Here is a 14,450-nt window from a genome sequence, read left to right as displayed (position 1 = left end):
CTCCCCGAGAAGTGGTGCCTCTCTGAGGGCGTTGGTACCAGTCAGACTGGTAATGGTCTACTCCTACCAGGGAGGCATACCTGTTCGAGGTGGAGTCGAGTGCGAGCTGGTTCGTCTCGTCGCCGCCGCGCGGCGATGGGCGTAAAGCGTACCTAGTATTCCCTCGTATATAGGGTGTGGTTTCAGCAGAGGCACAGTATCGCCCATGTGTGGCGGCAGGAGCTGCACGCAGCTCTTTCGAGCGGCCACTTTTGGCAGGTTCGAGGACAGGTCGGCGCTTCGCGCCTTCGCGTGAGCGAACGCGTGCGCGCGTACGCGCGCGTGCGTGCACGTGCAAGTGCAACAAACGAACGAACGAACGAACGACACGCCAAAGCCTTGCCGCGCGCCTTTTGTGCGGCGTCCTCCGATGAAACTTGGATCCGCGGCGGGGCGACCAGTCCCGGCGTTCGATCGCGTGGTCGAGAAGGCGTGAGAGCTGCACCGTCGCCGAGCCGGAGGCGGGCAAGCCCGAGGGCGCACCTGTGGCTTCGCGTCTCCATGCCAAAAAAAGAATTTTTTTGTACTCCACTGCTTCCGCCACCTGGGCGCCGCTTGTACACGACCAATGAGGCGGTGTCTCTCCCTCCACGGTCTCCTTTTGCTGGTCGTCGGGGCTGCGGTTTGCCTGAGCGGTGTAGCCGCTGTCGTGCTGTGGCAGCACACACTCGTCCAGCCGACACCCAGACAGCCAGCTCTTCCGCCTTGCGACGCCGGCGCCACCGCAGGCTGGTCGCTGACGCTCTGGCGCGAGCACTGCGCCGGCGGCCGCCCGTCCAGCTTCTTCAACGGCTACCGAGCAAAGCGCGGTGAGAGGCACTTCCAAGACACTTCGCTTGCCACTCACCGGCATGCACTCCCGGCCTCCATCGTCCGGTTTCTGACATGTCCACAGGGCGCTCCATGGCATGGAACGCGCTCACCCAAATGCAGCCGCTAATGCGCGCTGCCGGGATGCGCGAGCTCGACGAGCGTGGCAGCGACCTGGCCTTGGCGCGGGCAGCGTCACAGCGTGTCGCCGACGCACTTCTGCGCGGCGCGGGCGGCGCGGCGCTGCCAGACGTGGTCATTGCGCCAAACTGGTTCGGAGACACTTCCCGCTCTCTCATCGCTCAACCTCTCTCCTCTGTCCGCGCACGCCTTCGCCTCCACTCTGCTCGCCGCGTCCACGCCGCGTGTGCCGGGCAGGTACTCGCGTGGTGCGCCTGACTGGCGCCGCTGGCGGCTCAGCCCGCACCAGCGTGTCTCGCGGTGCTGGGGGGTCTACTCGATCGCAAACAAGGTGCGGCTCGTGGAGACCATCCAAGCCGCCAGGGCCGCCGCAGTTCTGCCGCTGCTGCGGAGCCATGCGGATGGGGACGGGGACGGCAGCGGCGGCGGCGGCGGCAGCGGGTTGCTGCCTGAGTCGTACGTGTGGCGAGAGTTCAGCCACCGGCCCGACTGGCGCGCGCTGCTCGGCCCAGCGGAGGGAGCTTTGCTGCCGCCGCGCCGCTGGCTGATCAAGCGTGCCGTCCACCGTGGCAAGGTGGACGCCTCCGGCTTCCCGTCCCCACGCACGCGGCTAGAGGGCTGGGAGCGCCTCGCTGAGCCCTCCCGGACGACCCAACGACGCCCTTCTCCCGTCCCCAGCCTCGCTTGCCCGACCCTCCTCCTCCTCCCACTGCTGACACTAGTCTGCTGACCGACGCCACACCCGCCGACCCACCCGGCTGTCGCCCACCCTAGGGCGTGTCTCTCGCCACCACCGCGGAGCTGCTCAATGCGAGCTCCGACGCGCGGGCTCTCCTCGCACTGCACCCGGACGCCGTCGTGCAACGCTACGTCGACGCCGCTTTTCTCGTCGGCGGCCGAAAGGCGCACTGCTGCCACCCTCCCCTCCCCTCACCTCCCTCTCCCCACCGCCTCTTTCCGCCCGCCCCATCCCACGCCCCCGCTGCATCTCGCCACCCTTGCTCGCCGCCGCCTCTCACACCCTCGAGCCGTCCCCTTTCCACTTGGCTGTTCAGCTCTCTCTTCGCCTCTACTCGCTGCTCACCTGCAGGCAGGCCCCCACCGACCCCCCTCCCTACCCCCCCTCGCGGCTGCTGCCCTCGCGCGTGGCGGACCTCACATAGCGATCATCGCCTAGCCCTGCCGCCCAAGCCGCCGCCGTCCTTGCCGCCGCCACCCGCATCGCTCATCGCCGCCCTCCCTCCCCGCAGCCGGCCGCCCTTACCGCCGCCAGCCTCACCGCCCTCACCGCCGCTTCCCTCCCGCAGCCGACCGCTGCGCGTCTACTTGTACACCGAGGGCTTCGCCCTCTTCGCGACGGACGAGTACGAGAGCGACTCGACCGAGCGGCTCGCCATCCTCACCAACGCCGCCGTCAACAAGCGCGGCGTCGGCCCCGCAGCAGCGGCGGCGGCCGCGGTTGCGCGCGCGGCGACGAGCACCGAGCGGCGGAGCACTGGCGGCGGCAGCTCGTATGAGGGGTCGGTGGCCGAGGAGGCGGCGGCGCTCGCGCTGGGCCTCCGGCTGCCGCCGCTCGCGCGCCGGTGGCGGCTCAGCGCGCTGCTCGCGTTTGCGGCGCGCGAGACGCTTCCGAGACTTCCGAGACACTTTCCGAGTCTCCCCTCCCTTCAACGCCGCTCGACGCCGCGCACTTCCGGCACTCACAGCCCTCCGGCGCTGCCTGCGCCACCGGCCGCCTGCCCCACCACGCGCCCACGGCGCGCCAGCGGCACGCCAGCGGCTTGTCGGCGACGCGTCTGCGACACTTCCACAGGCGCGCGTGCACGGGCGCGACCCCGCCGCGCTGCACCGCGCCATCGAGAGGGTCGTGCTGTTGACGTGGGCGGCGGCGGCGCCGCGGCTGGCGGCGGCGGCGGCGGCGGGGCTGAACTCGCATGGGCTGCGGTACTCGTCGCAGTGGGCGGGGCAGTTCGAGTTGGTCGGAGTGGACCTGATGCTCGACAGCGAGCTGAACGTCTGGCTCATGGAGATGAACGCCTCCCCCTCGCTCGCGACCGAGGAGGCGGCGGGGACGCCAGGGCCGGAGCGAGACCTGCCGACGAAGCGTGCGATGCTGCGCGACATGCTGCGGCCGCGTACCCAGATGCGGCCGAATCACACCCCCGTCTTCCACCTGCCGCTCGAGGCGACACGGTCTTCTGCTGTACTCAACAGCAGCAGACGTTGGTGTGTGGCATTCTCTAGGCTCGCCGACGTGCTCCCAGAGGCGGAGGGCGGCGCGACCCCTCCCCCGGAGGCGCTGCTCGCCCGGCTCTACCTCGAAAACGGCGGGCGGGCGCCGCCCCTCGCCCTCCGCCCGGCGGCCGGCGAAGATGGCGCGGGGGCGTCATGCCGTCGCCGCTGGCGGCTGGGCGGCTGCTTGGCCTGCCCGCTCTGGGGCGAGATTGGCGAGATCTGGAGGTCGGCGGCCGAGGTGCGACGCGCGGGCGGTTTCGCTCCGCTAGCGCCAAGCGAGGACGCGGAGTGGAGCGCCGCGGTCGAGCGAGCGGCGCGCGTGGCCGACGCGGTGGGGGCGGCGGAGGAGCGCGACGCCGAAACCTCGGCGGGCTCAGAGGCGGCGAAGCTCGAGGCGGCCGAGGGCAGTGCTGCCGATGCTGCGAGGGCCGGTGAGGCGCTCCCAAGCGCGTTGTGGCAGCAGCAGCTGTTGCGCGAGTGGTGGCGGAGACGACCGGCAGAGGGCTCGTGCGCCGACGGCCGCGGCGGCCGTGAGTGCATCCGCGCCACGTGGGACGCCATGCTGTGCGACCCGCCACCCCAAAATAAATAAATAAAACGCACACGTCTACTAGGAGATTTTGATAAAAGGAACAGGTCCCCGCCCGTGCGATCATTGTGAAGGGTTCTTTGTGATTTTCTTTGTGGGTGTGACGCCCACTAACCGAGATGTATTTAAAAAACCCGGCGGGACCCGCAGCCAACCGGTCCCGGCCAACCCCCAACCGCGAGCCGGGTGGGGGCCAGCAAAACGTATATTTATCCCGCCGGTGCCATGGTTCGGAAGGCACGCGACGCTCCGAGGACGGGGATTCGTGACCCAGAGATCTGGACTGCCGCCTACGGCTCCAGCGAAGCTCGGGGCAGCCTGCGTGTGTTTTCCCTCAGGCTGCCGCCTTCGGCTTGGAATCGCCCTTGACCTCGAGGATCTCGATCTCGAAGACAAGGACCGCGCCGGGCGTGATGTGCTGCCCGCGCTGCCGGTCGCCGTACGCGAGCTCTGATGGCACGTAGAGCTCCCACTTGTCGCCTTCACCCATCAGCTGCATCGCCTCGGTCCAGCCCTTGATGACCTGGTTGGGCGCAAAGGTGGTCGGCTGGCCGCGCTTGTACGACGAGTCAAACTCTGTCCCATCGATCAGCGTGCCCCGGTAGTGGCACGAGCAGGGCGTTCCGACCAGCGGCGACTTGGCGCCAGCAGGTGCCTCCTTGAGCACCTTGTATTGGAGGCCGGAGGGCAGAACGACAACCCCAGCTTTGTTCTTGTTCTCATCGAGCCACGCGAGGCCCTCGGGCGTCGTCGCAGCGGCAGCGAGGGCGAGCAGGGCGGCCAACATGATGATGGAAGGACACGCCGGGCTTGTCGGCGCGCTGAGGTGGCAGAATGGCCGATTTTCTTTTTTCGTTAGCCTTTCTCATTGGGCAAGGAGTTTGTTTTTTCATTCCGCTTCCAATAACGCAAGGCCAAATCGGCTGAGGGCTCCAGCGTACATCATCTAACAAACAACCGGGGCTATGGCCTGGCGCACTCGTCCGTGGGCTCAGGCTGCTGCCGCCGCGGCTCTTGTCGCAGCCTCCAGCTACGTGTCGAGTTGGTGCACACATGACGTATCGAGCGGCGCTGCGGGAGGCCGGCCTGTCCTCGGCCCACTGAACGCCGGCTTTGCAACCCTGTCGTACGAGCGAGACGCAGACCTGCCCCTTCCCCGCCTCGTGGTGACCGCAGAGCGCTCGGCTGCGACGGATGACGACGTCATCGGCGCTCTCGCCTTCGTCTCCAAGGTGCTGCGACGGCGGCGTCCATTCTCGGTGCTCTACGACATGCGAGCAATCACGCTGCCGACGCTGTCGCGGAAGCAGCTAGGGCTGGGAGTCGACTGGGCGCGCGAGCAGGCTGCGCCGCTCGACGCGCAGCTGCAGTGCATCGCCTACCTCATCAGATCGCCCCTCGTGCGAGCCGCGGCACAAGTCGTCATTCGTTTCCTCAAGCCTCCTCAGCCCACGTTTATTGGCGCTTGTGGCACGGACGCGGCACTCGAGGCTCGACCCACACCTCAGAATACCTCTCCGTGAACAGGCGGCGACGCGGATGCGGCTCTGGCCTTCGCCCGCGATAGGTTCGCTGTCAATTTGGCACGACAGCATGCTAGACGCTGTCGTGGACTAGGTCATGGACCCGTGTAGGTGCGCCGTCAAGCACTGGGGCGCCGAGAGCGCGGCGAGAGACCGGCGGTACGGCCAGCAGCGGTGGACAGGCTAGGACGTTTCTCCGGCGACCAGCCGCCGAAACTATTCTCGCACGACACGTCTCGGATCCGCTGACGATCTCTGAGAGACGATCTGTCGTCTCGCGGTTTTACGTAAAAAACACACAACAGCGAAGCACAAGATGACGATACCAGTTGCCTGTTACCAAAAAAGGAGACACGAGATGCACAGAGAGTATGCAGCCTTAGGGTCATGTGGAGAGCACACGGCGGTGATTCACCCCGGTCCCCGGACGCGGACGCGGGACCCGCACCCCGGACCCCCGCGCCCCGGCTCGCCCCGCGCCGCGCACGTACGTCCGACAGCGCCGTATGGGAAACAATCATGCAGGTGTACATGCAAACAGTTCACAGGCCTTAGATTCGTCGCTGTCGGTGTGCGCACGGGTGCAGAGTCGCAGGTGCCAAGTGCAAGTCCACGCGCAAGTCCTCTAGGCAAGAAGGTGGCAGTTGTCTACGGCCTCGCTCTGTCGCCATAGTGGCTCCGCCTGACCAGCCAACGAACAAGGCAGAACTAGACGCGCGACGCAGCACCTGCGTCCCACCGCCGCCGCTGCCGAGAAGAGCGGGCGTCGTCCTGAGCCACTGCGCAGACTGAGCCCGGACCAAAATGTCGCCGGGCCGAGGAAGGGCCGTCCCGGTGACGCGATGGCTGTACGGTGCTCTGCTGCTCGGGCGCGACGCCTCGATGGCCCGGCGGTCCGAGGCAGATGGCGCCGCTCGAATAGCTTTTACTGGCCTTGGGGGTCGCCGCGGGGGTGATGGCCTCCGGGGATTCTCGATCGCCGCGCCAAGGCGGAGCCGCCCCCTCTCCGCCTCCCACGCCAGCATGGTGCCCGCTCCCTCGCCGACCGCCCTCCCGCTCTTGTGCCGCTGCTGCCTCTCTGACAGAGCAGGGGAAGCTGTCCCACTGCTCCCGCCATTGTCCCGCCGCCGCGTTGCAGCATCGAGGGCGCCAGCCCGCCGCCGCGTTACAGCCTCGAAGGCGTCGGGAGCAATCACATGGAGCGTCGCGTCAGGCCGTGCAGGCGTTGCGATGGCCACGCGGGAGGGGGGGCGAGACCACGGCGCCTCTGCCGTGCTGCGGAGTGGCGACTGTTTCATTGGGGCCCCCGCGCCGAGAATTCCAAAAAGAAAAAACAAAAAACCAAATTGTTTTTCTCGGTTTGGTTGGAGCTGCTGGCTCCGCTCCGCTTCTGCTGCTGTTGCGCTGCTCTGAAGCTCTTCTGAGCCATTTGCCTCGGACTACCGGGCACCGCACAGGAGCACGATGAAAGGGGGTCCGGCCAACGAGTTCATCTCGCCGGAGGGGCTGCGTGTGGACGGACGCCGGGCGGGCGAGGTGCGCCGGATACGATGCCGCATGGGTGCGCTGCGCGCGGACGGCTCGGCATACCTGGAGCAGGGCAGCACCAAGGTGCTCGTACGGGTGAGCGGCCCGCGGGAGGTGGCGAGGCGCGCCAAGGCGTCCCACGACGCCGCGCTGCTGACGTGCGAGTTTACGGCGCTACCGTTTGCGGGCGGCCAGCACCGGCCGCAGGGCCGTGGCGACCGGAACGCGGCCGAGATCGCGCTGTGCGTGCGGCAGGTCTTCGAGAAGATCGTTCAGGTGCAGCTCTACCCGCGTGCGCAGATCGACATCGCCATCTCGCTGCTGCAGGTCAGCGGCTGCGCGAGATGCGTGAGCGACAGAGACTCAAATGGATCAAGCCACTGCCCGTGCAGCCCAAGACCAGCCTCGCCGCTGTGTGGGAGGGGGGGGGGGGGGGGGGGGGGCCATAGAACCCAAAATGGCCCCTTTTTCCCCCACCCAGGCCGAGGGGGACGCCCGGGCGGCCCTTTTAAACGGGACCAGCCTCGGTTTTTTTGACGCGGGCATCCCGACGGAGGGAGGGCGTTTTTCCCAGGGAAAGTTTTTGTGAACCTCCTCAAAGCCTTTTTGTAGGCATCCCGATGGAGGGGTTTTTTTGGGGGTGTTCCCCCGGCCTCGGGGGGGGCGCTTGCCTTGTGGATTTCAACGGGCAGGGGGCGGGAGGCCCCCCCCAGACCCCGCGGGGAGGGACATGGGCATGGAGAGACCGGGGGCCCCCCCTCCTCCGCGTTGTGCCGAGCGTGTTGGTTTCCCCCCCCCCCATGGGGCCCAGGCCCCCCCCCCCCCCCCCAGGGCGGCGGTTGCCCGGAGGCTGTCGTCGCGCTGCTGCCGCGCTCGGGCGCTCTCTCTCTCGTGCAGCTCGAGGCGCGGATCCCGCTGGCGAGCCTGGACGAGGTGCTGCACACGGCGGCGCAGGGGTGCAGGCAAGTGCACGAGGTGCTTCAGGCCACGGCCGAGGTGCACGCACAGGCGCTGCTCCACTCACGAGGCAACTTCTCCACCTGAAAACCTCTCGAGGCCCTAGCCCTGAGAAACCCCTTCTCCCCAGCTGATAAGTGCTGTAGCGCGAAGTTCGAGGCCCCTCGTGTGACAGCGAGGTGCGCCGAGTGCCGAATTTTAAATACGATAAACGGCACGGAGAGAGCGGATATATACACAATTTAGGTCAATACACACGGGCCAGCCGCACGAGATGCGCTGCCGCCGCTGCCCTCATCCCGCCTCTCGTGTGCACGGCGCGTAATGTGCGTCCTCCACGCGCCGCTCAATGTGGCTTGAGAATGGCACCTGCCGCACCCGGCGAGCACGAATCACCTCCAGATCGAGCGGCTCACGGCGCGCCGCGAGTTCGTTGATGCGGTCCTGCGGACGGGACACGGGAGGCGTCTGGGAAGCTCTCGGAGCGCCGCTTGAGCGCCGGTTGGATCCTTGACGTCCACGGCACTATCGACTCGCACGCCGCTCACGCGGGTGATCCGGTCGCCCACGATGAGCCCTGCCCGCTCAGCCCGGCTGCCCCGCTCGACTGCACAGACCGTCGTGCCCACGCCGTGCTCAGAGGACCTATGCGGCCGGTAGCGCGGTGACACGGATGGGACGAGGCCTTGATCCTCTGCGACTGCAGCGAGACATGGTCACGCCCAGCCGCGTCGCCTTCTCGTGGGCGCTGTGAAGGTGCAACGTGGAGGCACCGAGCTCCGAGAGAGTGGCGTGCTGCAGCAGCGCTTCCGCGCGAGCAGCGACGGAGACGCTATCCATTTTTGTGGGGCCGAAGGCGACTGCTGCAAGCAAGCCGGGGAACGTCCGTGCCACTGTTGCTTTTGGAATGAGCGAGCGACAGCGAGCCGCCCCCCCTCGGAACACCAATCTAAAAGAACTCGCTCCTGCAAACAAACGGCAAAAGCACGCTCCAAACAAAATCGCTAGTGAACACACAACTCATGAGTCGGCTCGCGTACTGAACAAAGGATCACAGCAGAACTCCCTCGCACGACACTGGGACAGGACTAAGGCGCACTGGCACTAATGAACAAAGAAAGGACACAAAGGGTGAGGGAGCGAGCGGAGGGCGTTACAGGGAAGGCATGTCTAAAGGAGCGGCGCGTTGCGCAACCCCTCGCGGAGAACGTTGCGTGCGCTGGTGATTTGGACCTGACGCAGTACGCCCTCTCTTTCCCTCGCCCCTCGGAGCTCTTGGCGGTGTTGAGCGACCCAGAAGGGGCGGTCGTGCGCAGACCTGGACCACCGAGCAGTGGGCCCGCCACCTGCGCTCCTCCATTCTGCTCCTGTACTACCGCCTGAAGAAGTACACTAGCACCTACGACTTCGAGTTCCTTTTCACGATCGGCGCGTGGCCGGCATCAAGATGTTCTACTACACCACCCGCCGCGAGGAGGACCCAGAACAGGGCTCGTGAATTCACCAACGACTTCGACGACCGCACGCAGTGCATTTTGGGGCGGGCGCTCCGGCGCTACGAACACAATCCGCTCGCGCTCCTGCCTTAGTGCAGCCTGTCTTTGTTCAATATGTTTAGTGCCGAGATTCAGTGAGTCATGTTTTGTTCATTATGTGTGAGATTCAGTCAGTCATGTTTTGTTCATTATGTGTGTGAGCCAGCAAAGTTTAGTCGTACAATTCTACTGTCACACCCTGACAGGCTCAGTTGCTGACATCTAGATCTTGGACTCTCGCTGCATCACAACTGGGCGACATCCCTCACGGGCGACATCGCTTACGGGCGAGATCCCTCACGTCCCTCACGGGCGACGTCCCTCACGGGCGACGTCCCTGAGGCGAGATCCCTCACGGGCGACGTCCCTCCCGGGCGACGTCCCTCCCGGGCGAGATCCCTCACGGGCGACGTCCCTCACAGGCGACGTCCCTCCCGGGCGACGTCCCTCAAGGGCGACGTCCCTCAAGGGCGACGACCCTCACTGCGCCGTCTTTTTAGTTGCAACCCTGTTTCGCACTCTGCTGTGTTGCGAGCGGCAACCAACAGCTCTCAGGACACCCAGGTGCTGGGGTGCTGCCAGCAACCAACCAACTCACCGGCGAGCGGAGCGAGCCGAAGAGCTGGGGCCAACCAAATTCGTGAACGGCTGTGAACGTCAACGCCGCCCGCAGCATCGAGCGGCACGTCCTCCCCACAACCAGCGGCGTGCATTGCACCTAGGTCGTCGGCTTTGCCGACGGGCGACGTGCACGGGACACAGGGACGGGCGAACCACGTACCCGAACAAGCATGATCCAGTTCCAGAGAACGGGGCATTGCACCTACATGGTGCGGGACCTGGGGCAGCAACCAACAACCTGGATGGGGACGGGGTGCTGCGCAACCGACGCCAACCAGCAGCGTTCACAGCACAGTGCGAAACTAGGGTTGCAACCTGGTAAAAAGACGGCTCGAAGGCAGGCCCCGGCGACTCCTCTCAAAAAAACAAAACGAAGCTGACTGCGATGAGCCAGGGATCCGGGGGGGAGCACAAATAGGACGCCCAGCCTTGCCCTCGTGCCGCCGAGTGCGTATCCTATGCGAGAGAGATCCCCACGAGTGGGGACAGCCTGTGCCCAGCCCTTCTCCGCGCCGCGATGCGCCCTCGCCCTCGCTTTTGCAAAATCCTGCAAAGGTGGGGACGTGTCTGTCCTCGACCCAGCCCTAGCTTGGGATGTCCGTTTTAAGCACCCCTCTCAGGCCTATGATCCTCAGCGCGCCCCCTCAAGGTCTGCTGATCCCCACACAGACCCTGCCGTGGGTGCTTGATCCTGAGGCGCGCCCCCGCCGGTGCTGTGATCCTGAGAGGGGTGTCTGTGATCCTGAGAGAGGCTTATCTGCTCCTCGCGGCTGCTCGGGCTGTGGTGCCTTGGCGCAACAATTAACGCTGATTTCTTTTTTACGATCAAGGTCGTGTTTGTGTGTGTGTGTGTGTGTGTGTGTGTGTGTGTGTGCGTGTGTGTGTGTGTGTGTGTGTGTGTGTCGCTCGAGCCGTCTCCTGTCGCGAGGCTCTTCCGGCGGCTGCGTGAGCCTGGCGTGTCCGCCATCGGCGGTTCTGACACACTGGAAGTGACTTCGAGCGGAACGCGAGAATGAGGAAAAGAAAAATCCGGCCGCTTCGTCCGACCAGTCGCTTCACGCAGGATGGCGGACACGCCAGGCTCACGCAGCCGCCGGAAGAGCCTAGGCACCGGGACACCGCGTCGAGGAGCTCCACCGGCGTCGCCGGTGGTCTCGGCGCCGCTGCGTCCGCCGCTCCCGCTTGACCGCGGCACCGGCGTCTGCCGCCTATCCCCCAGGCAGCTGCACGCTCTCGGCGCTCGGTACGGCGACGCGCTACACGTCGATTTACTCGGCGACACCGGGTACCTCTGCACCGCTGCGCCGTGGGGTGGACGCTGCGGGACGAGCGACGAGGCAGGTGGCGGCGATGTTGCGGTGGCAGCAGATTTGTCCATGGAGTGCACCCCTCCGGCGCCAGGCTCTGGCGCAGCGACCGACCTGGGCGGCGAGTCCAGCCCCAGTGCCACCGCTACCGCCGCTGTCTCTTCAGCTCGACTGCCGCTGGCGATCGCCTCGCCGGAGCCGGCGAGCGGGGCGGCGGGCAGCGCAGCACCGGACGACCCATCGTTCGACGTCTCGGCGCTCCGTGCGGCGCTGAGCGAGAGTGAGGGCTGCCCCTCCACCGCAGGAGCTGCGGCATCCGCGTGTCCCCGGGTCCGGCTCTGCAGGGCGGTCGGAGGCGCGAACGCGGCGGGCGGAGGCGGCCCGCCGGCCGCCGAGGATCTCTGGCTCGACGTTGCCGCTGTGCGAGATGGCGGCGGCGGCGGCGCAGGCTCGTTGGGCGGATCGACGGCGCTCCTCCGCCTACGCGTCTGCAACGCGCTGCTCGGGTGCGGCCCTCGGCCCTGGTCCCAGCCGCACTCCTCGCCCCTCCGCCCCACGCCTCGCCCCACGCCTCGACCCTCACCCGTCCCAAAGCCCTCTGGCCCAAGCCTACTGGCCCCGAGCCCACTGCCGCCAACCCCTCAGGCGGTTGGTGCGGCGCGGCTGCCGACTCACTCTGCGGGAGGGGGGGGCCTCCCTCTCCCTCTCGGTGCGGCGCGTCGCCCCTGCAGGTGCTCCCGCCGTCCTCGTCACGGGGGCGACGGCGGTGCACGTGCCGCCGCCTTCCGCCGCCGGAAGCGGCGCATGCGAGGCGTGGACGGCACGCTCCGCCGCCCTGAGGCGATGGCGCGCTGGCTGGCCACCACCGACAACCACTCCTCGACCGCGCGTGTGTAGGCGCTCCCGCCCGCCTCCCTGTACTTGCCGCTGCCACTCGAGAGGGGTGCGCCAGCCGGGCCTGCGGCCGCCGCTGCCGCCGCCGCCGCCGCCGCCACCACCAGCAGTGCCGCAGTTGCTCCTGCCGCTCCCACCCCCGCCGCTGGCGCTGCCGAGGACAGCGCCCTTGCAGCCGTCACAGCCTCGTGCGCCGGTCTCGCCATCGCCACCCCCCAGAGGGGCGGCACACCCTCTGGCGCCGCTGCCGCGAAAGAGCAGCCTCCGGCGGCGGTCTTGCCGGGGCAGGTGCAGGCGTACCGCACGCTCGCCGCGATGGTGGCGCTGTCCACCGTACACGCGCCGCATTTGCGCGCGCGCCGGCTCGCGCCGCCGTCCGGCGCCCGTCCCTCCCCGCCGCCCCGTCCCTCCCCTCAGCAGCCCGCAGGAAGTCTGGCGCCGCACGAGACTGCCGCCCGCCACGCGTAGGCCTGCTTCTGTACGGTCCTCCCGGCTGCGGCAAGACGAGCCTTGTCGAGCGGGTACCGCGGCGCCCTGCCAGCTCACAAGGAGCTTCTCGAGTCCTCTCGGAAGCTTCTAGGAACTTTCCTGTAGGTCGCGCGCGCCTTCCAGCTCCCCCTCCGCGTGTACGAGTCGCCCTCTGCTGCAGCGCCTGCCTCTTCCGCCACCGGCGGGGCCGCCGACGCGTCGGAGCGGCTGAGGGGCCTCTTCGCATCCGCGGCGGCCGATTCGGCGGCCGCGTCCAAGGCCGCGGGCGTTTGCGTTCCCGCAATCGCCTTCGTTGACGAGCTGGACACGCTCTGCCCGTCGCGCGGCGCTCCAGGCGCGCGACCGTTCCGCACCACGCTTGCGCCTCTCGGCAGCTGCCTTGCACCACACCAGCCGCCCAAGAGACAATCACGCGGCCACCGATGGGCCACCGGCGCGTCCGCCCCTTCCCCCGTCGCAGGCACGACTGCCGAGCAGGCGCGATGTGTGGCCGCCATGGCCTATCTGCTTGACGCGCGGCCCGAGGAGCCGCCGCTCAAGCTCCGGCCGACCGAGCTTCCGCAGCCGGCCACCGCAGCCCGTGCGGCCGCCGCCGCCGGACCCGCAGCCGCCACCGCAAGGGGAGGCGCGAGGCGCCGCAGCGGCGGCAGCAGCAGTAGCGGCCCGGCGGAGGCTGCTTGGCCGGGGGCGGCGGCAGGGTCTGCTGCGATCGGGTCAAGGGGGGTGGGGATTGCCGCCGCTCCATCGTCGGGCAGCTGTGGGAGTGGTGGAGCGGCTGGGTTTGGTGGCGGCGCTCCCTCCAAGCCGGGCGGCTTCGGGGGTACCGCTGGGGCTGCGGGCTTTGGTGCCGCTCCGTCCAAGCCAAGAGGTTTCGGGAGCGTTGCACCAGTTGTGGGGTTTGGCGCCGCTTCCTCCAAGCCGGGCGGCTTCGGGAGTGCTGCCGGAGCGGCGGGGTTTGGCGTCGCTTCCTCCAAGCCGGGCGGCTTCGGGAGTGCTGCCGGAGTGGCGGGGTTTGGCGTCGCTGCCTCCTCTCCCGGTCCTGTCGGGAGGGCGGCTGGGGCCGTGACCGGCGCCGTTTCCCCCGGGCCAGCTCGCGCGGCTGCGACAGTTGTCAGGCCCGGCTCCGCGAGTGCGAGGAGCAGCAAGGGGAGGCGCGGAAGCGACAGCGGCGGGCCGGTGGGTGGCGGCGCGGATAGTGGCGCGGGTGGCGGCGCAGATGGCAGCTCGGGCGGCGGCGCAGTCGGCGAGGGTTGGAGCCGCGTGATTGTCGTCGCGGCGACCAATCGGGCCGCGGCAGTGGACGCAGCGCTCCGGCGGCCGGGGCGGCTGGAGTGGGAGGTTGAGATGTAGCCGAGATGTTGCCGAGATGTTGCCGAGATGAGTTGTAGCCGAGGTGCAGTCGAGATGATAAGTGGAGATTGCCGAGGTGTAGCCGAGATGTAGCCGAGGGATGGCGGATGGGTGGCTGGAGGTGGCCGAGGCTGGATGGGAGGCGCTGTGAGTCGAGTGCTGTGCGTGCCGAGTCCCTCTCATGGCTGGTCTGTCGAGTGGCTAGTCTGTCGAGTGGCTGGTCTGTCGAGTAGGTCCCCCTCGAGCCTCCGACCTCGAGCCACCGGCAAGAGACGCTCCGGCAGTGGCTGCCCGCAGGCGGCGGGCCTTCCGCTGGCGCGACGGACGCGGCGCTCCTTGACGATTTGACCCGAGCCACCGCGGGCTTCACCGCCGCCGACCTCATCGCTCTGCGGCGCGAGGCGCTGGCGATCGCCGCCCGCCGCTGCTCCGC

At 67.9% G+C, this 14,450-nt stretch overlaps 5 protein-coding genes across 5 annotated transcripts; 3 read left to right on the top strand and 2 right to left on the bottom strand.

Moving 5' to 3' along the window:
* Window positions 1-607: 607 nt before the first annotated feature.
* EMIHUDRAFT_101059 (hypothetical protein) lies at window positions 608-3,817 on the top strand (the record flags this gene model as incomplete). The annotated part of the gene is made up of 5 exons (XM_005777029.1): window positions 608-848; window positions 935-1,121; window positions 1,228-1,584; window positions 2,298-2,514; window positions 2,804-3,817. The coding sequence occupies 5 exons, from the start codon at window positions 608-610 to the stop codon at window positions 3,815-3,817; spliced, it is 2,016 nt and encodes a 671-aa protein (XP_005777086.1).
* Window positions 3,818-3,914: 97 nt separating this feature from the next.
* Window positions 3,915-4,637, bottom strand: EMIHUDRAFT_435425 (FKBP-type peptidyl-prolyl cis-trans isomerase). Its single transcript, XM_005777028.1, has one exon. It carries the CDS (start codon window positions 4,599-4,601, stop codon window positions 4,149-4,151), a length of 453 nt encoding a protein of 150 aa, XP_005777085.1. The 5' UTR covers window positions 4,602-4,637; the 3' UTR covers window positions 3,915-4,148.
* Window positions 4,638-4,779: 142 nt separating this feature from the next.
* Window positions 4,780-7,908, top strand: EMIHUDRAFT_463559 (hypothetical protein; the record flags this gene model as incomplete). The annotated part of the gene is made up of 5 exons (XM_005777027.1): window positions 4,780-5,281; window positions 5,342-5,381; window positions 5,449-5,511; window positions 6,795-7,191; window positions 7,696-7,908. 5 exons carry the CDS (start codon window positions 4,780-4,782, stop codon window positions 7,906-7,908), a joined length of 1,215 nt encoding a protein of 404 aa, XP_005777084.1.
* Window positions 7,909-8,115: 207 nt separating this feature from the next.
* Window positions 8,116-8,661, bottom strand: EMIHUDRAFT_206719 (hypothetical protein; the record flags this gene model as incomplete). The annotated part of the gene is made up of 3 exons (XM_005777026.1): window positions 8,116-8,265; window positions 8,355-8,466; window positions 8,534-8,661. The coding sequence occupies 3 exons, from the start codon at window positions 8,659-8,661 to the stop codon at window positions 8,116-8,118; spliced, it is 390 nt and encodes a 129-aa protein (XP_005777083.1).
* Window positions 8,662-11,041: 2,380 nt separating this feature from the next.
* EMIHUDRAFT_450564 (hypothetical protein) lies at window positions 11,042-13,387 on the top strand (the record flags this gene model as incomplete). The annotated part of the gene is made up of 7 exons (XM_005777025.1): window positions 11,042-11,564; window positions 11,733-11,790; window positions 11,930-12,056; window positions 12,182-12,227; window positions 12,647-12,699; window positions 12,773-13,001; window positions 13,128-13,387. Coding segments are annotated over 7 exons (1,296 nt in total), but the record flags the coding sequence as incomplete, so codon positions are not given.
* Between the last annotated feature and the right edge of the window lie 1,063 nt (window positions 13,388-14,450).

The sequence above is a fragment of the Emiliania huxleyi genome (genome assembly GCF_000372725.1).
Source record: "Emiliania huxleyi CCMP1516 unplaced genomic scaffold EMIHUscaffold_27, whole genome shotgun sequence".
NCBI lineage: Eukaryota > Haptophyta > Isochrysidales > Noelaerhabdaceae > Emiliania > Emiliania huxleyi.
This window is presented reverse-complemented; position numbering and strand designations above follow the sequence as displayed.